This window comes from Primulina tabacum, chromosome 4 (genome assembly GCF_025594145.1).
Source record: "Primulina tabacum isolate GXHZ01 chromosome 4, ASM2559414v2, whole genome shotgun sequence".
NCBI classification, from domain to species: Eukaryota; Viridiplantae; Streptophyta; class Magnoliopsida; order Lamiales; family Gesneriaceae; genus Primulina; species Primulina tabacum.
In genome coordinates, this window is record NC_134553.1 from 48561336 (window position 1) to 48585673 (window position 24338).

The 24338-nt window shown below is 33.9% G+C and overlaps 4 protein-coding genes across 6 annotated transcripts; 2 read left to right on the plus strand and 2 right to left on the minus strand.

Moving 5' to 3' along the window:
* Nucleotides 1-1374: 1374 nt before the first annotated feature.
* LOC142541741 (RAF-like serine/threonine-protein kinase 24) lies at nt 1375-4484 on the minus strand. Of its 2 annotated transcripts, XM_075648206.1 has the most exons (6): nt 4148-4484; nt 3880-4048; nt 3748-3797; nt 2961-3089; nt 2779-2866; nt 1375-1955 (listed from the first exon to the last, which is right to left on the minus strand). In XM_075648206.1, the coding sequence occupies exons 4-6, from the start codon at nt 3048-3050 to the stop codon at nt 1651-1653; spliced, it is 483 nt and encodes a 160-aa protein (XP_075504321.1). In that variant the 5' UTR covers nt 3051-3089; nt 3748-3797; nt 3880-4048; nt 4148-4484; the 3' UTR covers nt 1375-1650. The 2 variants fall into 2 exon arrangements, with proteins under 2 accessions (XP_075504321.1, XP_075504322.1); XM_075648207.1 differs by having other exon boundaries at nt 2961-3797.
* Nucleotides 4485-5062: 578 nt separating this feature from the next.
* On the plus strand, nt 5063-13525 carry LOC142543641 (sterol 3-beta-glucosyltransferase UGT80A2-like). 2 transcript variants are annotated; one of them, XM_075651017.1, is made up of 14 exons: nt 5063-5348; nt 5551-5738; nt 6606-6845; nt 7630-7741; nt 8532-8702; nt 10001-10064; nt 10215-10272; nt 10383-10560; nt 10667-10797; nt 11334-11436; nt 12068-12144; nt 12434-12481; nt 12567-12716; nt 13060-13525. In XM_075651017.1, the coding sequence occupies exons 1-14, from the start codon at nt 5213-5215 to the stop codon at nt 13237-13239; spliced, it is 1836 nt and encodes a 611-aa protein (XP_075507132.1). In that variant the 5' UTR covers nt 5063-5212; the 3' UTR covers nt 13240-13525. The 2 variants fall into 2 exon arrangements, with proteins under 2 accessions (XP_075507132.1, XP_075507133.1); XM_075651018.1 differs by lacking the exons at nt 5063-5348; nt 5551-5738 and adding an exon at nt 7412-7475 and having other exon boundaries at nt 6705-6845.
* A 2469-nt stretch (nt 13526-15994) lies between these two features.
* LOC142543642 (putative pectate lyase 10) lies at nt 15995-18064 on the plus strand. The gene is made up of 5 exons (XM_075651019.1): nt 15995-16167; nt 16462-17083; nt 17171-17274; nt 17387-17525; nt 17614-18064. Exons 1-5 carry the CDS (start codon nt 16055-16057, stop codon nt 17836-17838), a joined length of 1203 nt encoding a protein of 400 aa, XP_075507134.1. The 5' UTR covers nt 15995-16054; the 3' UTR covers nt 17839-18064.
* Nucleotides 18065-18569: 505 nt separating this feature from the next.
* LOC142543643 (uncharacterized) lies at nt 18570-21363 on the minus strand. The gene is made up of 4 exons (XM_075651020.1): nt 21069-21363; nt 19997-20058; nt 19800-19904; nt 18570-18889 (listed from the first exon to the last, which is right to left on the minus strand). The coding sequence occupies exons 1-4, from the start codon at nt 21301-21303 to the stop codon at nt 18758-18760; spliced, it is 534 nt and encodes a 177-aa protein (XP_075507135.1). The 5' UTR covers nt 21304-21363; the 3' UTR covers nt 18570-18757.
* Nucleotides 21364-24338: the final 2975 nt, after the last annotated feature.

Genomic DNA, 24338 nt, shown 5'->3' on the forward strand with positions numbered 1-24338 from the left:
ATTAATTATTAATATTAATCTATACATATAACCAAAACATTTGTCTTTTAAGTCCTTATCAATACAAATCCAAGAATTCAATAAACATATATATGTGAATTTCTAATTGTTGTAATAATAAAAATGAAATATCAAAACTTTTAATTTATTCCACCTAATATATAATTAATTAGTAGCCTAATTACTCCACATAATCATCAAGCTTTCAACAGTGTGATTATCTTCAAGTCTGCATACTTAAAGAGTTTGAGCGCAATCAAAGATCATATATGTATCGCTCATCAAGCACGCACTCAACAGAAAGTTATCTGATCATTCAATGATCAAATTTGTGCTACTAAAACAAATTGTTTACTTACATCAATAATCTTTTGAGTTATTTGATTAATAGTGGTGTCTGGTGAACTGAGAGTTCTAAAAATCCACAAGTGTAAAGTGATCACTAAGAGCTCCAAAACAGGCAGTATGATAAGTCCTGATTGGAGTGGGTTGTTGCAAAAAGTTTTGTAAAGCTAAAGTCTTTTAGTAGAATCCTTCATGCAGAGGAAGAAGAGGTGACATATGAGTATTTTTCTCCGAACATCCATAAAATTCTCATGTCTTTACTTTTCACAAGTCTTTATATTTCGAACTATATCTTGTTATTTAGATTGTCAATCGGTTGAAAATTTCATCAGAAATATTGAACTGTCTTCCGCACTTTTCACGTGGTTCATGAGAAAAATTTTCAACCGTCTAAAAACGATTGAAATAAATTTTAAAAGCAAATATTTTTTAAAGAATTTAATCACCTCGTAATTGAAGGCTTAATGAAAAATATAAATTATGTACTTTTTAAAAATTTATTCATTAACTAATGTATATGAAAATTAATTTATCTATGATATATAATTCTAAAAGCAAAAGGTAAAAAAGTTTTGTAGGAGGTTAAATAATATTTAAATTGAATATTAGAGGTTATATTTCATTATAAATATTATTATTTCATTCGTTTTGATAATATTTTGATGAGTTAGTCACAAATATTTTAAATTAATAATTATTTGTCATTATTGTGCTTCACTTATATAAATTATGATTTATGCATTTATAAAATCCATAATTGAGTTGATTTTTAAGTTATTATACCTTGTACGTAGTGCTTAGATATATATTTTTTTCAAAATTTGTTTCAGTTCAATTCGTTCTATATATTATGCTCATTATAATTTATTATATAACATAAAATCAACATTTTGAATTTTAATTTGAGATACTAAAGAAATGATAAAACCACATAAAATAGATGATTTCAACAAAATGATGAGGAAACTTAGACAAAACAGCCACACAGAGATACCCAAAAACTAAAAATTATACAAGAAAAAATTTGATAACACTTTTTCATATTATGAATATTCAATAGAAAATGGTTCTTTCGATTTCACTCAATATAACTGTTTTATGTCCACTTACTCATTACAACGTTTATTCACCACGTGCAACACACGTGTTACTTGCTAGTTAATAATTAAACGAATAAATTCCAGTTCAAATCAAGTAAAACCAGAACCGAAAACGTCGAGGGTCGGAAGATTAGGAACCAAAACCGTATTCAAGTGGTTCCCATTGCAATTGGAATGGTTGGTTCCACGACCTGAACTATCGGTTTTAGAACACAGTAAATCTAATCAAATTGGAGAAACATAAGGTGGCTAACAAGTAGATATCCACGTATTTTGTACCCGAAAAAAGTGTATTCTTTTGAGATGGGATATTGGGCTTCATCTGCCGAACTGGGTTCATGTTCCCCTTGGCCTGAAGTTCAGCAGACATAGATCTTAAATTGTTAGCCATCTCAGTAAATGAAGGCCGGGATTCTGGGTCAGCTGACCAGCATTGCTCCATCAGTTTCTGCCAATCGGGATCACACTTTTCTGGCACTGGGGCTCGTAGAGCATCCTTGACGATTCCAACTAGATGCATAATTAGAAAATAAGTTCATGTTCATATCAAGTCCGCAAACCAAATTTATAGTTTGTACCATCTTATTCGAATTTGTATTGTTCGAGAATGTTAGAAACTAGACATGTCAAAATGAACTAGTTGGATTGACAGGTCCCGACTCGCCTTTTTGGCGGGTTGGGAAGTTAGTAACTCAACTCACCTATTTTAGTTAGCGGGGTGGATCTAGCTAATTTTATGTGTAATTTGACGGTTTGAGGAGGCCGGCCCACATCCCACCATTAAGCTGACAGTCTGGTTCATTTGACATCTTTGTTAGAAAACATGTGGCGAGACTTATTTATGGACAAAATTAATTTAGTCCCATTCTGAGTTGCTCTTTTTTTTTTCTCTCTTTTGTTGGCGGCCCGGGAAAGGGAGTGGGGGCGGGAGTTTAACATAGGTACAAATCCCAAGGGAGGACGACTTTCTCCTATGGTTCATCCCTTGGGTAAATTCGGATGTAGTTACAACCAATAAACACTCAGAGATGATTCTCATTTAGTTTTCACTCCCATTGGCCCCCCTCAAAGTTGCCCACGTTGTCATCCAAATGCTTTACCAACTATGCCATGAATGTTGGGGCTTGGGAGGATAAAAGAAGAGTATGTGCTCCATATTATTTGACTAGAAGCTGGTCAAATTTAAGCCATATTTCAGTAGCATTTTCAATACCTTGTGCACCTTATCATGTACTTGTTTTTATATGCTCCAGCATTGTTATCATTTTAGCAATCAACATCAAAATTTCATAAAACAAATTGATCTTGAGTCACAATTAAGATGTTGGCTTACCAATTATTGCTCCACAGTGCATATTGGAGTAAGGTTCTTCCCCAGTCAAAATCTCCCACAGTGATATGCCAAATGAAAACACATCAACCTGTTGAACTCAAATTATATCTGATTCTTTCAGATGTGACTGAGTAGCAATATTGGTAAGACCTAACTTGGCAGATATTTACAATTGTCCTTACCTTTTCAGATACCCGCGGATGGTGCTTCCATTCAACAGTTCGAGTGCCATCCATGGAAGGACCAGATACAAGAGTATTGTGTTTTATCATCAGGAATATTACCGGTGAAGAAAGTCCCTTTGAGAAAATCTGAAGGATATGCAACCAAAAATATCATAAATGTCATTTCATATAATTGATATTCTGTCCTGCACACAAATGAGAGAGGGAAGAATTTTATTTTCTGTTCTACATAAACAAACTATGCCATGCTCAAAAAAAGAAAAAAAAAGGACAAACTACGCCAGGAACTCTTAGCTTACATGTAAGTTATTTGCTCCCAAAAAGATCCTAACAAAAAAATTAATTATCTTCCATCATGAATATTTCATTTGCATATAATGACTCCACAAAAGGCAATGCAAACTTTGTTCTTGTGAAAACAATCAAAAGCAGCTTGTCAAACCTCTGAGTTGCTGAATACAGAATCTGAAAAGGCGGATTATGATTCAGTAACAACCAAAACTAGGAAAAGTAAACAAAAATAATAACCCAATTGGTTAAACGAGTTTTCCCCTCGATCACTGAATACGTCTTACATCTTATTGTTTTATGAACAGAGGCATCCCAATATCAGTCAGTACCTTTCCAGGGAAAATGCTAACATACAGTTCAAAATTTTGTCCACAACATCACTGATAAAAAAAAAATTTGCCTATAGGTCTCTGAAGATCTCTCAGATTTACCAACAGATTGTCACATATCAGATCAAAATGGACAATATTTTTTGAGTGCAAGTACTCCATACCAAATGCAGTATCCATGGCAATCATAAGCTTTTTACGATGATCGAGTACCCTGTTGTATGACTTCAGAATGTCAATCACAAAATAATTAACAAGATCGTGCAGAATTAAGGAGGAAAGGAAAGTATCCATACTTATCTTCTTAATTGGAGCATTTTTAAGTGATCAAATTGCCATGAATTCTGCCACGGTCGCCAAAGTTCCCCCAGCTCCATCAGGTACCACCCCCTAAAAGGCAAAGGCAACAACATTTGGATGGTGAAGATTTGACAAGAATTGTGCTTCCCTCCAAAAGTCTTTCATCTGCAAAGGCACAACAAAAAAATAACTTCACTTGCGCGTGTGTTAAAAAGGTTTCTCTCAGGAAAGCGTCAGATGAAGGAAAATATACAAATAACCCACCAACTACTCTTGCTCCAATGATTTTCCTAAAAAACAGGCCTTTTAATTCTCTTGATGGCAACATCTGTTCCTCTCCATTTCCCATGAGATGCAGTTCCATATCTGCCAGATCCTAACTCTCCTAATTACCCACACAGACAAGATAAGTTGACAACTGATGAAGATACATACTTCCAAGATTGAGAGAGAGATACACCACATCAACTATGTTCTCACTGATATCAATCAACTTCTGGAAAAGAGTTCAAGCCCAAATTAGTGAAAGGAGAAAACTTATGCATGATATAGATATTTTGCCTGTTTGATCTCTAACTGAATATTATCTTCTGGGAACAAATGGTTCTCTAATCACTTTTACTGTAGGCTGGGAATCGAGAGTTTTTCAAAATATCAACTGACGTCTTGCATCACTTTACCTTGAAAGAACACCAAAATATTTAAGCTAAAAACTTGTGTGAGATATCTCACATGTCGTATTTTGTGAGACGGATCTTATTTAGGTCATCCATGAAAAAATATTAATTTTTATGTTAAGAGTATTATTTTTTATTGTGAATATCGGCAGAGTTGACCCGTCTCACCGTGAAACCGTGTCACAAAAAACCTACTCAATATTTAATTCCATAGTTATCCTTTTTTACCACTGTTAAAAATCTACTCAAGTAATGACTTTTTTTACATTGAACATAATCTAAACAAACTCTCTCATTTTAATTCGAACCACTGTTCTAAATTGAAAATAATTTCGTGTTAATTATTTATTATTATTTGATCAAATTAAAAATAATAATAACACATGTATATTATATTAGTATATATTAAGGATAAAAAAGGTTATATTATTTATTCTAGTTTTGAAAGATCGAATTAATTAAAATGGTTATTCTGTTTGGGAGTTGACCAAATATTTGGTTATTTCAAACCTCTGGTAGAACTCCTTTGAACAAACTTGTTCAGAAGCAATATCCTTCTCACGCTGTCCATTCGTAGAGTTAACGGTTCACTGTGGAAGCTTCTGCAGATCTGGATCAAAATCGGAGTGCAGCTGAGGTGGTTTCGCCGCCGATGGTCAAGGATGACGCGGTCGTCACTTCTTCAAGTGCAGGTGAAGTTTCGACGAAGGATATTTCGGAAGTCTCCGCTCCCGGAGACAGTAGCGGAGTTGCTGCTCGGTATTCCGATGACGACAGCTATTCCTCAGGTTGATTCCGTGAAATTTGAGGATTTATTGTTAGCAGTGCTACGTGATTGAAGTTGGAACAAATAAGAGCAAATGCTGTGTTTTAGTTTTTTCATCTGATTTTGTTAGTTTTTGTTATTGTTTGGATATGTTATGTTTGTTACTTGTTTTATGAGTTACTGATTGGATCAACCTGGAAATAATCGAAATTAATTTGATGCAGGAAGTGGAGCGGCGATCGTTACAAGAGTAAATACCACGCCTCCGGTGATGTTTAATTCTGAAAGGTTTGAGCCGTCTTCTGACAAAGTTAAGATAGAAAGATCCAAGACTGAGAGGCAACCTCATAACAATGTGTTTGCTAAAGAGGCTGCTCAGTTTTTTGATGACAGGATTTCCGACCAGCAGAAGGTAAAGGTCACACCAACATCGGTTGCTTAGCTGAATGAAACAAACTGTGGAGTCTAACAGAAACCTAGGTTTAGTCACCTTTATGTCTGGATGGACTGTAGTTTGAAGAGGTCAGAGGCCGGGAGAGGAGGGTGGGGGGGAGAGAGAGAGAGAGAGAGAGAGAGAGAGTAGAGATAGAGAGAGAGAGAGGTTCTTGAATTTCTCATGAGTAACAAGAGACATTAATGACATTTTCTTTTTACAAAATGGTATTTGATGTGAAAGAATTTTGAATCTGAGAATGTCACTTAAAAGAAATAGAGAGTATGTGATTTGCTATGATTGTGTTCTGGAAAGCCATCCCGCTGATGTATTCATGCTTTGTATCAATGTACAGGGTTCGTAGTGTTTGAGTGCAACAGTGATATTTTTTCAATGAAAAGAACAATTTTTTCTCTTATAAATTCTTAGCTACTTGTCAATCAGTCTCTTGAAGGATGCACTACGTGAGGTAGGTCCACTAGTCTCTAACTAGAATAATTAAATGAGTTGCGTAGAATTTTCTGTTTCAATTAAAATTTTGTTCTGGATGACAGTCACCAAGGGAATCATGTTTCTTTAACTTAGCTGTTGCATTTGGTTACTGCATTAGTCATATAAGTGTGCTGATGACAAAAATTGTTTACCAAAGTGCGGCTATGCTTTTTAAAGGTCTTGACGAAGTTAGATAGTCGGTGTCTTGGTTGATTATTTTCAAAATGTTGCACAACAAAAAATATCTTTGGTTGATTATTTTCAAAATGTTGCACAAAACTGTCATAGACATTTGAGATTATTTCAGTATGTTCACATACCTGGGATTTTCTTTAAATATCTAAAAAAATGCAGCTCGTATTGTTGAAGAGAATTGCCACTGTCAAAGACGATGGGACTGTACAACTTGACGTTCCAAAAGATGTTGAACCTCAAACTGCAGTAGTCGGTTCAGATAGTGTATATAGCGAAGTTGATGATGAGCTAATTGATGCGGCAGAACTTCAGTATATTCCTCCGTTGCAAATTGTAATGCTTATTGTTGGAACTCGTGGAGATGTTCAGCCATTCATTGCAATTGGAAAAAAGCTACAGGTAAATGAGTCGATGTAGTCATTATTCTCACCTTTAGTCTCTGCTGGTTCTTCCTGTCAAATAAGGAGTTAAGGATGAGTTAAATGAAGAGCAAACAAATATTTTATTGTGGAAAGTTTTTTCGGTGGGTCTTGCAGGATGGTAGTCCTGTTTTTTGATTCTTGCGAATGAGATGATTTTTGGAATGTTTGATAAAGGAAGGAAAGCTAGCTATTAAATTTAGGGTTGTTAGCCACCACGAGCCTATCTCCACTCATTCCTTTTCTATGTTATTATTGTGATTTTTAGTCAAGTCAACTGCAGTAGAACAAGTTAATGAATATTTGTTTTGGATTCCCCAAGTTGGAATTTTGTCCTTCATTATTTTTTGTAACCTTGCTTGGTTTTTTTTTTAAGATTATGCTAAAGTAAGCGGTCTAAAAAGTATTAACAAGTCTAAGGTTGTTGGTGGTGATTGAATTATACTGCATATAGTTTTCTACATTGAACAATTATGATTGTCAAGTCCTTGATCCTTATTGTTGGTAAATGGAACACTTATGATAATTTCGTTTTTCAACATGCAGTATGAATCTTCAACATTAGATGCATACTGACTTGTATTTCTTAAAATGTCATCTACTTAATCAGGTAAGGCAATATGGAGACGGAAAATTTGTTTTCTTTGCCATTGGAGGAAGAAGAATTTTTTTTTAAAAAAAACATAAAATAATTTTCTATCGCAACTAAGATTCATCTTTCGGGTGTATGCAAAGTTCTTGATGGGGATGATCGGGTGGTGTAGGACTATGGTCATCGTGTTAGACTGGCAACACATTCAAATTTCAAGGAGTTTGTATTGACCTCTGGATTGGAATTTCATCCTCTTGGTGGCGATCCAAAAGTTCTTGCAGAATGTATGTTTCTAATGCTTATATTGCTCTTCAAATTGGATCTGTATTTTTCGCTGGTCTTGCTATTACACTTCAGCATTCTTGATGGATTTGTTGTTTTGGAACATGATGCTTTAGGTTTTCAGTTATGGGTTAAATCTGGCATTTTCTGAGTATGACTGATTTGGTTTTTAATTGTTTGTCATATTTAACCTTTATCTTATTGCCTATACTGGATAATACGTCCTCCTGTCACTACCACTTAGACCGTATTATAATTCAGTTTAAAATTTTAAAATCATCACAATGCAGCGCTGCTAAATTGTCACGGTAACCTTGCTTCTCATTGACCTTCGAATACAAGACATTCAGAATGTTTGAATTATAAATTTTTCTAAATTGAATTCCATGTTCTTTTCTCCTGGCCCCTAACTTATGTGTAGAGTTTATATATACCTGGAACAAAAATAATCACTCCAATTTCGAACTTATAAAATTATCTCTTAATAATCACTCCAATTTCGAACTTATAAAATTATCTCTTAGTATTTCATCATGACACTGTTTGTCTTATGTGGTCCTTGAAATCTTTGTCACTTATTTGTTTGTTATTGGACTTCTTATGTAATTTGGATAAGAGCTTTAAGGCAATTTTGCTTTTGTGTTAGTTTTTATGAGACATATATTATCTTTTTGTTCAGCACCATCTTATGTAGTTACAGATCTCAATTTTTAGTTGCTGCCTTGCTGGCAACTCATAATTTACAAATGAATATATTACTTGGCTGATAAATTGGTTGTTTCTCTTCTGCAGACATGGTTAAGAACAAAGGGTTTTTGCCTTCAGGGCCATCAGAAGTGCCTGTACAGAGAAAGCAAATGAAGGAAATAATATATTCTTTACTCAATGCATGCAAAGATCCTGACATTGACTCTGGAATTCCTTTTAAGGCAGAAGCAATTATTGCTAATCCTCCAGCATATGGTTAGATCATGCCCCATGAGAGTCTTTTTCCCCCCTTTCTATGTCTGTCATTTCTATTATTTAATTAATAAAAAATTTTGCCCAAGTATTTTTCTTAAATAATTTAACAGATTACACTGTGTATTGGCTTCTCATGAAATGTTCCATTTGATGATTGGCTCGTTAAATTGTTGATTTGGGATTTACATAGATCAATTGACAAATTATACAGTTGGTACATGGCTTCTCATGAAATATTGCATTGGATGATTGGCACTTTGAATCGTTGATTTCAGATTTATATTGATTATGGAATGTCCATTAGAAGATAAGTCAAACAATTCTCATGTTTTGCTCTCTACAATTCTTGGAATCATTGTTTAAAGTAGACATTACGGCATTACGCTGGGAAAAAGAGGAACCATTTCTTATTTCTTTTACCAATTGACAATTGGTATGCTTAATTGACTATGGTACATTGCTGTTTTGTTTTTGGCACTAGGCGCCATGAATGAGATCTAATTGCTGGTGTTGATTGTCAAAAAGCAAGCTCTAACCATTAACAAGGATCAGATGGTGTTATGAACCATAAACTTATCACATAATATAGTTAGCTCTTATCATATATTAAGGATAACTCTTACTTGCTAGAGGTGTTATCTCATCCTGGGCCAATGGGTGGTTTAACAGAATAATCTTCATTAGCAGTTACTATGCATTCGTCACTGCATTGTGAAATAATTGATCCTAGTTAGTTTTCTTTTTCTGAAAGTATCCAGACTCCTCCCACAATTCGGTCTTTGACTTGTATTACAACTATTCCTTCTTTATAACATGATTATCATTTTGTACCTTTCCTCATCAATCCGATAAAGGTGTGACATTCAACAGGTTAACTAAGGTTGCGTTTGAATTGATGGATTTGATTCGGAGGAATGAGATTTGATTTGGTGAATGATTTGAGCAACTTATTTTAATTTACACTGATGTAGGGTAAATTTAAAATTCAGCATAATTACTATTGAAATTGTTTAAATTGATGTAAAATGGATTGCAAATTATTTGAATTTTGTCCATTTAAACTAGTCAAGGAATTTGAAATCATGGAGTTGAAATCTATCATCCAAGCACAACCTAAAGTACATTGTCGTTTCTTATAAGATTATACAAACTCGTACACATTCTGATGTTGAACAAGGTATTATTGGTGTAGGGGGCCTTGGCCAGTAATTTTGTTTAAAACAATCATATGTTCTCAACAGTTATTATTATGTATTACATGAAACAACAGATGCTTACCTTTACTCTGACAACTGCAGGGCATGTACATGTTGCAGAGGCATTGAAAGTTCCAATACATATATTTTTCACAATGCCTTGGTCGTAAGTCTATCTGAATCCTCTATATTCATATAGAGATTATATCATTCCTTTTGGTTAAAGCTAATAGTAAAAGTTGAATTAGAACTTAAAAATTATTCACTTCTTGTTTTTTACCCTATGATCTTGCTAAATGGTCATGTTTTCTGCCAGGCCAACCAGTGAATTCCCGCATCCTTTATCTCGTGTTAACCAATCAGCTGGATATAGAGTGAGTTTGATAGTCAGCTAGACAGTATGCACTCGAAAAAAAAATATATGGTTTGATTTGTAGCAATCTACTTCTACCATATTTGACTTTTTCCTGGAATGTTTTTTCAGCTGTCATATCAGATTGTTGATTCCTTGATTTGGCTTGGAATAAGAGACATGATAAATAATTTCAGGAAAAAAAAGCTGAAGCTAAGGCCAGTCACATATTTGAGTGGTCCACAAGGGCCAGAATCGGATATCCCACATGGATATATCTGGAGTCCTCACCTTGTACCCAAACCAAAAGGTATTTTCTTTTGCTAAAAATTGACTCGTCCCACATTAATTAGCAAAATGTCAATTTAATCATTTAGCAATATACTAAAATCATGGTTATATTTCTTGTTTTGCAGACTGGGGCCCCAAGATTGATGTTGTTGGATTTTGCTTCCTTGATCTTGCCTCAAATTATGAACCACCAGAGTCTCTTCTAAACTGGCTTAAAGCTGGTCCAAAGCCTATCTACATTGGGTTTGGCAGTCTTGTAAGTTTGGCTAGCTTTATTTCCCAGTTGTATGCCACGAGAGAAAAAGAGAGAGAGATGTTTCTTTTCTTGTTGGGGCCGAAAAAAATTGATATGATTATTGACTTGAGCTTGTTTTTTTCTTAGCATAAAATTTGAGGTTTTAAGTTTGCATGTTACTTTGAACTCCCTTTTTTGGAGCTTGGAGTTTGAGTTCTAGTTTACTGTGGTGAACCCACAGAGAAAAAGTTTCTTCGGTCATTGGAAAACATTTCACTTTTTTTCTTTACAAAAATGGAAGTGATGATTTAATGGAAAATGAGTGTTTTCATGTTTGTTAGTGCACATCCTTTTGGAGGAGTACATTTTGTTGTTTGTTCAAGTAAGATCTCTGGCTGGCTTTGAAAAAACTAGTTCTATTTTCTGTTGTCATTTTCAACTAGAATTAGCTTTGCAACTTGTAACACCATCGTGTATGTTTTCATGCTTGTCAGCTACCTTGACTTACTCTTGAAGAGAGAGATTCTTTCCTACAAGTAACCTTTTTTTCATCTCAGCCAGTTCAAGAGCCAGAGAAAATGACCCGGATTATTGTTGAAGCATTAGAAATAACTAAACAAAGGGGCATTATTAACAAAGGCTGGGGTGGCCTTGGTAACTGTGAGTATCATTTTCCTTCTATGATCATTTTGCAATAATTGCACAAAATTTATGGTATGAATGTTCATTTTTGATAGGGATGTAATCGAGTCGAGCCAAGCCGAACTCTTGAATGTTTGAGCTTGGTTCGTTTATAATCGAGCCGAGCTCGAGCTTTATTTAACGAATATATACATGGCTCACGAGCTTATTCAAGCATTTATCGAGTCTAAACAAGCTTAATAAATATGAATTATACATTTAAATTTTTATTAAATTAATTAAAAAGTAAATTATATATTTAAAGAAAAATATATTATTCTTATTAAAATTTGTAAATTTATTAATAATAAATAAATTTAATAGATTTTTCTATATATTTCATAAATAATATGCAAAATCAATAAATCAAATATCAAAACTATTATTTTTTCATCTAAAAAATTACTAATGAACTTACCAACGAACATGTTCACGAGCTAACGAGCCGAATACTATAAAGCTTGAGTTTGGTTTGTTTATCTTAACGAGCCTCGTTAAACGAGCTCAAACGAGCTTTTATCGAATCGAGCTTCGAATAGCTCACAAACGGTTTGGTTCGTTTACATCCCTAATTTTTGACAATATTTCTTAACCTAATGCTTCTTCTTAGTGGCAGAAGAAAAGGACTTTGTATATCTGCTGGATAACTGCCCTCATGACTGGCTTTTCTTGCAGTGTGCTGCAGTGGTACATCATTTTATTTTCAGTGTTTCTTGTGGACACTTGGAAACTGAATTCGGTTTTTTATAGCTCTATTATGTACTATGTACAGCCTGTCGGGTAGTTGTGTTAATGGATTCGATGCATCTCTTCTTGACGTAGAACTAGGAGTGTATACAGCATCCTGCTCTGAGCATTCATAAATTTGCGAACACCTTATTCTATACACGTATGAGGGTGGTGAAATGGTTTGAATTTGGCATGTCTATCTTGGCAGTCTTGAGATTATTTCTTTTATTTTTCAATTTGTTTTCAGGTGCACCATGGCGGAGCCGGAACAACAGCTGCTGGTCTTAAGGCTGCGGTAATAATTAATGGAAACTAGCATTTGTTGCACTTCTAATGCAAGTGACTGTTTTTTACCACTATAATGTGTTATTTCAATGCAGTGCCCGACTACAATCATCCCTTTCTTTGGTGACCAGCCTTTTTGGGGAGAGAGAGTCCATGTTAGAGGTGTTGGTCCTCCACCAATTCCGATTGACAAATTTTCGCTCCAGAAGCTGGTCGATGCAATTAAATTCATGATAGATCCCAAGGTACTGTTTTTTATTCAATTTTCAATTTCTGATGGTGTATAATCTCTAGCGATTGGAAAACAGATTGCTGAACTTGTTATGGGAATCTCAAACTATGAAAAATAACACTTTTCAATGTATATTGTTTTCCTTTCGTTTCAACTTTCACGGTCATGCCGCCATGCCATATACTCTTTGCGAATTTCAGTTAGAGAAACAGTCTGTGTAACAGCTGGTCTCCCAGTAATTAGATACTGAGTTTGTGTTGCACCTGATTTACGAACATGTCATCAGAAGCAAAATGTGGAAATGGAAGGAGTGTATACTTTTAGCATGATTATCGACTAGCTAGGATTATATGCAGGTGAAGGAGTGCGCAGTCGAACTTTCAAAGTCCATGGAAAACGAAGATGGCGTTGCTGGAGCTGTGAAAGCATTCCTTAAACATCTTCCTCGTAAAAAATCCGAGTCCGAATCAAAATGGAAATCAAAATCTGCACCATCCACTTCTTTGTCCGTTCTGAGATGCTTTGGTTGTTCCTAAATATGAATCAGCATAGATGTGCACACAAATGTGAGCTCTTTATTAGGTCAAAACCCCGATTCTATTTTACTTCTTTATTAAATGTGGCATATATTTGTTATTATACGCCAGTTATACAGATCCAACATCTTTGTGATTCTTACTTGATTTGCTTCTGTTGTACCTCACTTTTAATATACGCTTGTTGAAATTAAAAGTTGCCGACTCGTGTTTGTAAAGAGTTCTTACTTTCTACTTGTAAAGAACGATAGGTTTGAGTTTGTTGTTAAGGTTATTACTTTGTGTAGCATCTTTCCGATGAATGGGTTCTGTCGATGTCGGCCGAAGTGTTTTTACGGTATCATCTAAATTATTAAATAACAATAGGTTGTAAAATTGACAAAGATAGATAGATCACATTTTCTTTAAAAACCATTATTTTGTGTATTAGGATTCGAGCTGAGCATCAGTCCAAAGGATGGTATATAAACTGATTCAAAAATTTCTTGAAAGATTATCGTTTGATGTTTTGAAAGTTGGTTAAAAATAGGGTTGTAATAAAGAAGAGTTTTCTGTATAAATTCAAGTTTTCATGAGTGCTAATCCAGCAATTCAAAATATCTATGAAACGTCTACCTACTGTATTACAATATCGAAGGTAGTCGTGTTTCACGTGTTATTAATCTTGCTGAACCTTAATTAATGTAAAACTGAATTGGTGGATGACACAACATAAGCAATTTGGCTTGAGTCGCTCTCTGGTGAAACGGTTTCACGAATCTTTATCTGTGAGACGGGTCAATCTTACCGATATTCACAATAAAAAGTAATACTCTTAGCATAAAAATAATATTTTTTCATGGATGACCCAAATAAGAGATCTGTCTCACAAAATACGACCCGTGAGATCGTCTCACACAAATTTTTGCTATTTGGTTTCAATCTTTCCCACTACATAATATAATATATTAAAACCATTTCATAGATATTATATACAATTTTTTAAAAAAAGAATCTGTATTAAAAAAAATGTATGTTCGCCTTTCTTAAAAAGACACTGGGTGTTCAGGGGATTTAGTTTTTTTTACTACTCATCGGGCAGAGCTGGGGGTATTTGACTGGCAAATTTTTTTAAAGTGATATAATTTTATGCAAAACATTTATTTTAAGGTCAAAAAAGTTTAAATTAAAAACTTATAATATTAAAATATAACCAACCATTCTTTTATTTTCAAAATAAGATTAATTCTACAGTAAGCTCCTAGCTAACTCCCCTTATAAAATATAATAACTCACAAAATATTTAAGGTAAATTTAGCCAAATAGCTATTTAACAAAAATAAAAGATCTCCATTTAATAAAATAGCTATGAAATATCCCTTAATATAAATATTTTTTATATTTAAATTGGGTCTGTCTCATTATATCACATAATGATAACCATGTCATGCATGGCGCACAAGTGTGTTTATATATATATATATATAGATGTCATGCATATATATATATATGTCATGCATGGCGCACAAGATCTTTATATAGCACAACATCTTTATATATACTAGTTACTCTACACACGCGATACGTGTGTGTGCAATCTTTTTTATCATTATCGATGGACTAAAGTGAAATTTGAAAAATTATGGAGAGACTAAAATGATATTTTTAAATTGTCGAAATAAAAAAATAAAAGTGTGAGTTGAAATTGAAAAAAAAAAAACAAAAGTGTAATATTGGTACCATATAAGGGTAAAATTGAAAGATTGTGTGTTGAAATTGGAAAAACAAAAACAAAAACAAAAATGTAATATTAGTATCATATAAGGGTAAAATTTGAAGAAAAAATTGGTGTCCTCTCTAGGTAGTTATTATCATGTAACCTGACCTTGAATTCTAAGTATAATTTTACTGTTGTGGTTGACCCACGCATCGAGTTAATTTGACTTTCAATATTCTTATAATTAAATAATAACCATAATTTACTCATGTTTTGTAAATTTTGAGACAAAGATGGAAATAAAGAAGTAGAACATTTTTTGTAAATTAATGAACCATTAAAAACATTATAATATGAAATATTAATTGGTATTATCTATTTATTTTACTAAGGTTGAGCACATGATAGTAACTACTTAGGAGGACACCAACTTTTTCTTCCAATTTTACCCTTATATGATACTGATATTACGCTTTTGTTTTTTGTTATTTTGTTTTTTTTTTAAATTTAACACACACTTTTATTTTTATTTTTACTTTATTTCAACAATTCAAATATCAATTTAGTCACTCCATAAATTGTCAAACTACACTTTAGTCAATCGATAATGATAAAAAAAATTATACACACACGCATCGCGTGTGCATAATAACTAGTATATACTAATCGCGTGTATGTTATATTTACACTGCTTTGAAAAATATATTCAATCGTTACATGTACAAAACATGAGATTTAGGATTACGAAGTTTTATTTAAAAAAATAAAGAAATAAAAACAATATAAGAGGAGCCGACAAATAGAAGAAAGAAGTATAATTTTGACCAATTTCACAAAGTCAAACGATGTGTCTATTTGTGGTCAAATTCAACAACGTTAATACAATATACACTAAGAAGTGGACACAACCTAATAAACCTAACTTTTGAAAAACACTGTGAAGTCCAAGTCTAATAAAGTTGGGCAAAATATGGAGCAATCCCATTTTCCAGCCTCCTCCCATCCACTTATATAATGGAATTGCACGAGCCCCTTTCCTCAATTCAACACAAACTTCATTCCATTTGCTCCAAATTCATATCTCAAACTTAAACTCACATATAAGTTTTTCGAGCATCGATGGAGGCGTTTTCGAGAAATTTATTGTTTTTTTCGTGTGTTATTGTTGTGCTCTTTGTTACCACCACCGCGGTAAGACATAATCCACATGCCAAGGCTCCCGCCGTCCATGTGTAAGATTCAGTACTCCCTTTTATCTTAAACTCATCTTTCTTTTGATATATAATTATGTACAAGGTGTACGCATAATATGAATTAGTTTCATGAACTCCAGATGTTTTCAAATGATTATACATTATTACATCACATGCATGTTAGAAGTTTGGATTTTGTAATTTGTTATGTCGTATATAATCTAGTAAAAATCTGTATTGGAAAGGTGAAAAAATGTATTATCGATGTTAAATACATGTGTATATATATATATGTATATATGATTACATTGTGTATTCTTGGCATTAATGCAGAACCAGCCAGAACGCCACTGAGACCTGCGGAACGGGCAACCCAATAGACGACTGCTGGCGGTGTGACCCAAACTGGATGCGCCACCGCCGGCGCCTGGCAGACTGCGCCATCGGCTTCGGCCGCAATGCCATCGGCGGAAGAGACGGCAGATATTACGTAGTCAGCGACCCCAGTGACGACGATCCCGTGAACCCCCGTCCAGGAACCCTCCGCCACGCTGTTATCCAGGACCAACCGCTATGGATCGTGTTCAAACGCGACATGGTGATTACCCTAAAGCAAGAGCTGGTCATGAACAGCTTCAAGACCATCGACGGCCGCGGCGCGGACGTGCACATCGCGAATGGAGCTTGCGTTACGATTCAGTATGTGACAAACATCATCATCCATGGACTGCATATTCACGACTGCAAGCGCACGGGGAATGCTATGGTTCGGAGCTCGCCTTCGCATTATGGGTGGAGAACGATGGCTGATGGTGATGGGATTTCGATATTTGCAGGAAGCCATGTTTGGATTGATCATAACTGGCTCTCGAGCTGTTCTGATGGTTTGATTGATGCTATCATGGGTTCCACTGCGATTACGATTTCGAACAATTATTTCACTCAGCATAATGAGGTAAGCTCGCCGGTTTTCTTGCTATGCATGGTATAAATTTAAGATATTCTCTCATCTAATATTGTGTTGGATTTCGTTAAAAAATAGGTCATGTTACTGGGACACAACGATTCTTACACAGGAGACAGGGTCATGCAAGTTACCGTTGCCTATAATCATTTTGGGGAGGGACTAATCCAGAGAATGCCGAGGTACGTGCCTCGAGGCCCCTTTTTCCTTCTTTTCGGCGAGACAAAACTCGCATCTGCTCCTCGAATACATGTATTTTCGTGTAACTGATCGACCATTTTTCTCGAAATCCAGGTGCAGGCATGGACATTTCCATGTAGTAAACAATGACTACACATCTTGGGAGATGTATGCCATAGGTGGCAGCGCTAATCCCACAATCAACAGTCAAGGCAACAGATTCCTCGCCTCAAGCAACCCTTTTGCTAAAGAGGTTAGTTCAACGCAATATCATCGAATATTTTTGTCAAAAACTCCGAGTTTATCAAGAAGCTTACGGCGTAAAATTTGTCTGATCACAGATTACAAAGAGAGTGGTGAATCCTAGTGACGATAAATGGAGACACTGGAACTGGAAATCGGAGGGCGATATGATGCTAAATGGCGCCTATTTCGTGCCATCAGGGCGTAGTGCACCTGCGAGCTACACCAGAGCCTCGAGTCTGGTGGCTAAACCGGCTTCAATGGTAGGGATCCTCACTGCTGATGCTGGTGTGCTTTATTGTCATAAAGGTGTCCGGTGTTGAGTAGACAAGATTATATGACAGTGTATAAAGGTGGAAGGCACGAAGAATTTACGGTTTCTCGAATATCCCTTCATTCTTGTATTTCTTCATTGATCAACCTCAACCTCTGTCTATTTCTCGAAAAATTTTGGGATTTTAGGGACACGTACAGAAGCGTTGTTTCATCTGTTCATCTGTTATTCCATGATATTTCAGTTTTCTAATATAATAATTCCAACAGTTTTCCTATGCCTTTGTTCTTGATTCAAGTAGGAACATAGACAAGGAAGTGATACAAATTTTTTGGTGTCTGGTTTCAAGAATTGATGTAATCCTCAATTTTACTGCGGTTTTATTGTCAGCAAAAACATTCTAACGTGATTTCATCTTTAGTTCTGATGTGATTACCAAAAACTGAATCTCTTCGGAGTGATTAAATTTCAACAAAGCTCCCTCTTACAGTCTTTTTTTGGGTGTTAAATTTGAACTTTATCTCCTAAAAAAGAACTTTTGAGGTTTAACTACTTCAATGCCCGGGAGATTTACATAAATTAATTCGGAATAATCATGAATTAATGGTGCTTGCTTGATTCTTGATGGTATGTATATTTAATCTACATGAGTACCAATATAATTTCGAGGAAGAAAAATCTTAATTTAGAGTAATCAGATGATATTTAATTACCAGGGAAACTTTATATATATATAGACACACACACACACACACACACACAACGCGGGAGGGATTACGGTTTACCGCTATGATGGTATCACTGATGTTCATAAAAATTTTAAATCCTTGGTATTCTTCGAGAAAGTGAGAAGGGAAGAAAATAATTATAAGAACATACAAAGACTACATCTAGATTCAAAATTGAATCTTGAAGTTTAAATCTACAACTCCGATAACAATCATAATCACAACAGGGGCAAGGCAAATTTACTTGTACTTCTCCATGATTCTTCTGGCTTCTTCCAAACTAGTATCAACAGAAGTGGTTCCTCCACCCCCTTTTGGACCTTCATCCTTATTCAAGGCTATGAATATGAAATAGCTTAGTCCCATCATAGCCTGGTCATTAACCGAGTACGAGCTCAAGATTTGAACAAATATAAAACCATGCGAGGACAAGGAAGGTAGATGAGTAACAAGCATCGACAAATTCAATAACAAGTCAAAAAAGAATGGGTGCATTGGATGATTTATCCACGTTTTCAAACTTCATGAGGTCTTTGGTAACATGAGGTTGAGTAGAAGACGCTGAGATAAATGAAATCTTAAGAAGCAAATCGGAATCATCCAAGTCCTTATTTGTCTAATAAGTTAGCTTCAAATGGCACCCATATTTTTTTCCCTTTTCTTAACGCAGTTTGCCATGGGACTCTTCAAAATGCGAAAACCAAATTCAGTTTCTTGCCCTACTGACACGGAAAAATGTTACTGAAAGAGTGAGTTCACTTGCATAAACAATACTAGGAGCGTATTGCTAAGATAAAGGTGTTACTAAGTCAGCTCCTATGAGCTCAAACTTTTAGGGATAATGGTTTCAACATGGCATCCGAGGCACGGCTCAAAACAACAACATCCCGTAGGTTTCATGTGATCTTTCTTGCCTGATAACCAATCAACATGCCGGTGCACATTTTGGATATTAATTTTAAGCACATTCTCCCCGTCTGTGATTCATACGTTAGGGACATGTTAAAGTGCAAATACTAATGGTAAGCCACATCTTATTAGCTTGACCTTCTGAAAATGGTTTCAACAAAAGGAAAACAATAAACTTCATTTCTTCAGATATAGGGTAAAAATAACAATATTAAAGGTAAGTTCTCTAGTATATGTTTCTCATGGCAATGAATGGTAAACAGCTAACATAACGACGAGCCAAAAATTGGATAAGTTGAAACATTTAATAGAGACAATGGCAGCGTAGGATCTGTGTTTCTTTAATCATAACTGACAAAAAGAGAATGCATACCAAAACAAAGAATGCCGCAGATAGGAATGATTTCAGTAAAAAGAGTGCCACACCCGCCATAACTACAGTAACAGATATTCTTGCTATCGGTCTTGGAATAGATTCCTGAAAATGATTGAAGAAGAGAGAATACTTACTGCGACAAAAAAATTTCCCATATCTATGAAGATCCACCATCATTATAAATTAGCACTTACAGGCACCATATTGGTTCCGGCTTCAATTCCATCCTTGCCAACTTTCAGTACTGTTTGAAAAACTATTCGACAACATAAAGAAATCAAGTTCAAGAACCTAACGAGAATACAAAATTAAGTTAATTTTTAATTATAGAAGAGAAAAAACAAACCAATTCCAACAGGTCATAATTTAACACAGTTTTAACTGTTTTTCTGTAGAGTTCAATATCCAACTTATTTCAGAACTTATCCAATAGTTAGTTTAGTTGACGGTTTTTTCAGGAATTATCCGATGGTTAGTTTAGTTGACGTTTATAATAGTTAGTTACTAATTATTTAGAAAACAATGGATGTATATATGTGCGGTTGGGACACTTTATATTGATTGTACTGTACTGTATTGTATTCTTAAAAATCAGACTTTTCATTTTCCCTCAATTCTCTTCACTACAATGAATTACACTCCCAAACATGATTTCATAGTACAAATTTGAAAGCTACACTTGACAAATTAATTTTTTTTCCCTCAAAATCCACGCCGTCTCAAAATAATTCCCCACGCCGTCATTATCCCACTCGTCCCTAACATTGCCAACTAAAATCAGTGACAATGGCAGTACCATCTGGGAAAATTTCGGATGCCATCTACAAGAACCAACTATCATGTGCTTTTCGAATGGAATGGAATACAGATTCCTCCAAGCTCTATTAGAAAATCTCTCTCGACAAGACTCTTAGGATCACACTAATTCGTTGCTCGTCGCTCTGGTCAATCATCCCCACCCTCCCGCCCCGCCCCACACACTCACTCCACTTCCCACCAGAACAAACACAACACCCTTAAGTCACGCGAGGCAATCTTAATCGAGCTACACTTTATGGCATCTTTCTAAAAAATTTAACATTTAAGCAAAGCCCCTATCACGCCACAATTCGAAAGCATCAATATGTCAACTACCCCCAATAAAAAGCAAAAAATACTAATCAAACACCAAACCCAAGCCACTTCACCATCAAGAAACTACACAAACAAAAAAACCAACAATAAAACTAAAGACATTGACTCGGCCTGGCCGAAAAAGACTTGCACCTTTCAAGAAATTGGATTGTGCTGCATAAACAACAGGCGAAGCATGAACTTTGGGATCCTTGAGCCGCTTAATTCGAGTGGCCGAGGTTAAAGTTTGCTCCTTTACCTTCAAAACTGAGTTTGAGGAGAAGAATTCAGATGGGTTGAGGGCAAACGCCCGAGTTTTGCAGCAAACTTTTGATGGGTCATGTAGTAGAGAAATGGGATACTGAAATATAACTCCGGCATGTTCCATTTTTCGTATATTTTAGCAATCTCAATATTTTTGCTGCATTTTTATCCAAGAAATGAAATCTATGAGCGACATGAATGAGATTTTATTTTATTATTTTTTGAGATAATGGATATTTCATTAATTGGGCTTCTTTACTAGAAAAGTGGGCTTTTTGAAATTGACTCTAGTTGGAAGGCCCGTGGATATTATTGGGCTCTGATTGAAAATAAAGATATTCTAATTTTATTTACTTAAATTATTCAAATAAATAATGTCATTTTTTTCCATAAGAATAACTGATTTAACCGTGGATGTCTTATAGTCTCTATTTAATACCAAGTATGTACGGTGAGATGAGGTTTGGAGTTCGAGATCAATTGTAAAAAAATTTCTTCTATTAAAAAAATTTAATTTAACCAACGAAATATGTGGGTATGATTGTACAATACGATAAACATAGATGCATATATATATATATATATATATATATTATGAGACGGTCTCACAGATCTATATCTATGGGATGAGTCGATATGATCTATACTTACATTTAAAAGTAATACGTTTGACATAAAAAATAATATTCTTCGTAAGTAAAGTTGGATCAGAAATCAATATCACAAATTTTTTTAATTTACAAATTGTAATTCATAGAGAAAATTTTATCATTTATTGATTATTTTTTTGAATTTGCCCAAATGAAACGCACTTGAGGATAATTGATAAAATAAATAAATAAATAATCGAGGTATTACATATTGGTATGTTAAAATTACACCATGACAACGAATAATTATTATGTGACGTAGATGTTTAATATAGAGAATGTCTCTCATGAAATAGTTTTACGAGTTTATATATGTGAGACGAGTCGACTCGATCTATATTTACCATAAAAAATAATATTTTTGACACAAAAATTAATATTTTTTCATGCGAAGATCCGTATTATAAAATTGATGACATTCTCATTGGAGTTTATGTGTTTAAACTAATAGTAATCATATAATATATAATTGCATCTATATTATCTATAATATATGTATGCTATATTAATAAGTTGATTCACTTAGAATTAATAATTTTGGTTTCATGGTGAATTTTTTAAAATACCAATGATATCTCTTTAAATTACAAAATTACTCTATTTTTATTTAAATTAAAAAAATATAAAAATATATTTTAGTAAATTTATGTATTTTTTTTAATATCATATTAACTTTCTACAATTTTTAAAATTAGTAAAAAAAATTATTTTTAATTCAAAATTTTGAATTTTCAAATGATTATAGCATTTTTAATATAAAAAATATATTAAAAAATATTAAATTAAAAATAACACAAAAAAATTAACATATTTGCACTTAACACACACGTGCTGCTAGTAGATAATTATGAATTTGAGAACAATACTGAATAATGAATAATTTCATTTATTTATTCAAATCAAAAATAGGACACAATACTAATTTATATTAATTAGCCAGTTATGCAGACACAAATCAGAGGTGAACTTGCTTCTCCGGTGATATGAATACATTTCCCTCCGGTGCTCTTGAATCCGGTTTCCCTGCAATGCGCATCGCAATCTGAGAATATCGAGCAAAGCCCTTGATATATAAAGTCCTTTTTCTCAAAATCTGCACTCACTGTAATAATTGGAAAAAAAATTCATTTAATTTAAAGAAGATTATAAATATACGTATATAATTTTGATATGTTGTTCATCAATCAATCGTATTCCTCCCTCTGCCCACCGTTGAGATGAAATTCACCTAGTGAATATACAATTTTGATATATTTCATCACGTCCAATAGATGAGTGTCTTATCAGCAGTGGACACAAATGTGAACACGGTTGGTGGACAATGTATCGAAGTTGTATATATATATATATATATATATATTTGAAATATTCAAATAAATTTGAAAAGAAAAACATAAGTTTTACCTGAGTTGAATAACAAGACCATGCAGAAGAGCCCGATGAAAAGAAATGTGGTTTTCTTGGTTTCCATGGCGTCAAAGTGAGAAAGAATTGATGAAAATGAATATGAAAAAAATGAAACTTTGCTCGTCTATTTATACTGATTTTTTATGTTTTGTTATTTAATTGAGTAATTATTTGCAATATATTGGGGTGTGATATAGACCAGTATTATTGGAAATTCATATTAATTTATTGGTTTTTTTTACAGAAATAAAGATTGTGTTTAATTACGGTAAATAGGATTAGTGTAAATATCATTCGGAAAAGGGACAAAAACTTGTGTGAGACGGTCTGACGGGTCGTATTTTGTGAGACGGATATCTTATTTGGGTCATCCATGAAAAAGTATTACTTTTTATGCTAAGAGTATTACTTTTTACTATGAATATCGGTAGGGTTGACCCGTCTCACAGATAAAGATTTGTGAGATCGTTTCACAAGAGAGCTACTAAGGTTACAAATTGGGTTGCTATTAGTAACAAAAAAATTATCCTTATATTTTATTTGTAAAACTCTTTCCAAAATACATTTAAGAAATTTTTGTTATTTCAAACGTTCTTTGTGACTCAATGTGTAACCTTATTCTACATATAGCATGAATCTTAAGAAAATAATTCAACTAGCTTAATTAGTTTTCAAATTTTTATTTAAGTTTCAGAATAATTATTCCATGCTAAGCCGAGACCTAATAGCCTTGGACCTAATTTTATGAGGAGCTAAAAGGATTAGTACTTAACCAAACATGGCATTCGATTCGACTGGAAGTCGGATCGATTTGAATATAGAACGGATCGACTATATTATCATTTGCAAAAAAAAAAATAGTTAAACATCTTGATCGTGCAAAATGAGCAAATATTTATGCCTCTAAATCGTCACAATAAGTTTTGGTTTATCGATTAATCAAAATACTTTAACTTTGTTATTTGATTACATTATACATGTTTTGATTATTATATACTTTTACTTGTGTTTATACTTCATTACTAGTTTAATTTTTAAAAATTGGTGATGAAAATTGAATGCTTCACATTATATAACTTTGAATTCCAACTCTGATATCGGC

What these genes read in the sequence shown, in the direction of transcription:
- LOC142541741 (XM_075648206.1), bottom strand. Translation starts at nt 3,050, where the DNA reads ATGATAAAACACAATACTCTTGTATCTGGTCCTTCCATGGATGGCACT. An exon ending in ATCCGCGGGTATCTGAAAAG is followed by an intron (nt 2,867 to 2,960) that starts GTAAGGACAATT and finishes TGAGTTCAACAG; the next exon opens with GTTGATGTGTTTTCATTTGG. An exon ending in GCACTGTGGAGCAATAATTG is followed by an intron (nt 1,956 to 2,778) that starts GTAAGCCAACAT and finishes TTATGCATCTAG; the next exon opens with TTGGAATCGTCAAGGATGCT.
- LOC142543643 (XM_075651020.1), bottom strand. Translation starts at nt 21,303, where the DNA reads ATGGAACATGCCGGAGTTATATTTCAGTATCCCATTTCTCTACTACAT. An exon ending in CCGGAACCAATATGGTGCCT is followed by an intron (nt 19,905 to 19,996) that starts GTAAGTGCTAAT and finishes AATCATTTTCAG; the next exon opens with GAATCTATTCCAAGACCGAT. An exon ending in CTGCGGCATTCTTTGTTTTG is followed by an intron (nt 18,890 to 19,799) that starts GTATGCATTCTC and finishes GTTAATGACCAG; the next exon opens with GCTATGATGGGACTAAGCTA.
- LOC142543641 (XM_075651017.1), top strand. Translation starts at nt 5,213, where the DNA reads ATGGTCAAGGATGACGCGGTCGTCACTTCTTCAAGTGCAGGTGAAGTT. An exon ending in CTGGGGTGGCCTTGGTAACT is followed by an intron (nt 11,437 to 12,067) that starts GTGAGTATCATT and finishes GCTTCTTCTTAG; the next exon opens with TGGCAGAAGAAAAGGACTTT. An exon ending in CTGCTGGTCTTAAGGCTGCG is followed by an intron (nt 12,482 to 12,566) that starts GTAATAATTAAT and finishes ATTTCAATGCAG; the next exon opens with TGCCCGACTACAATCATCCC.
- LOC142543642 (XM_075651019.1), top strand. Translation starts at nt 16,055, where the DNA reads ATGGAGGCGTTTTCGAGAAATTTATTGTTTTTTTCGTGTGTTATTGTT. An exon ending in AAGGCTCCCGCCGTCCATGT is followed by an intron (nt 16,168 to 16,461) that starts GTAAGATTCAGT and finishes GCATTAATGCAG; the next exon opens with AACCAGCCAGAACGCCACTG. An exon ending in ATTTCACTCAGCATAATGAG is followed by an intron (nt 17,084 to 17,170) that starts GTAAGCTCGCCG and finishes GTTAAAAAATAG; the next exon opens with GTCATGTTACTGGGACACAA.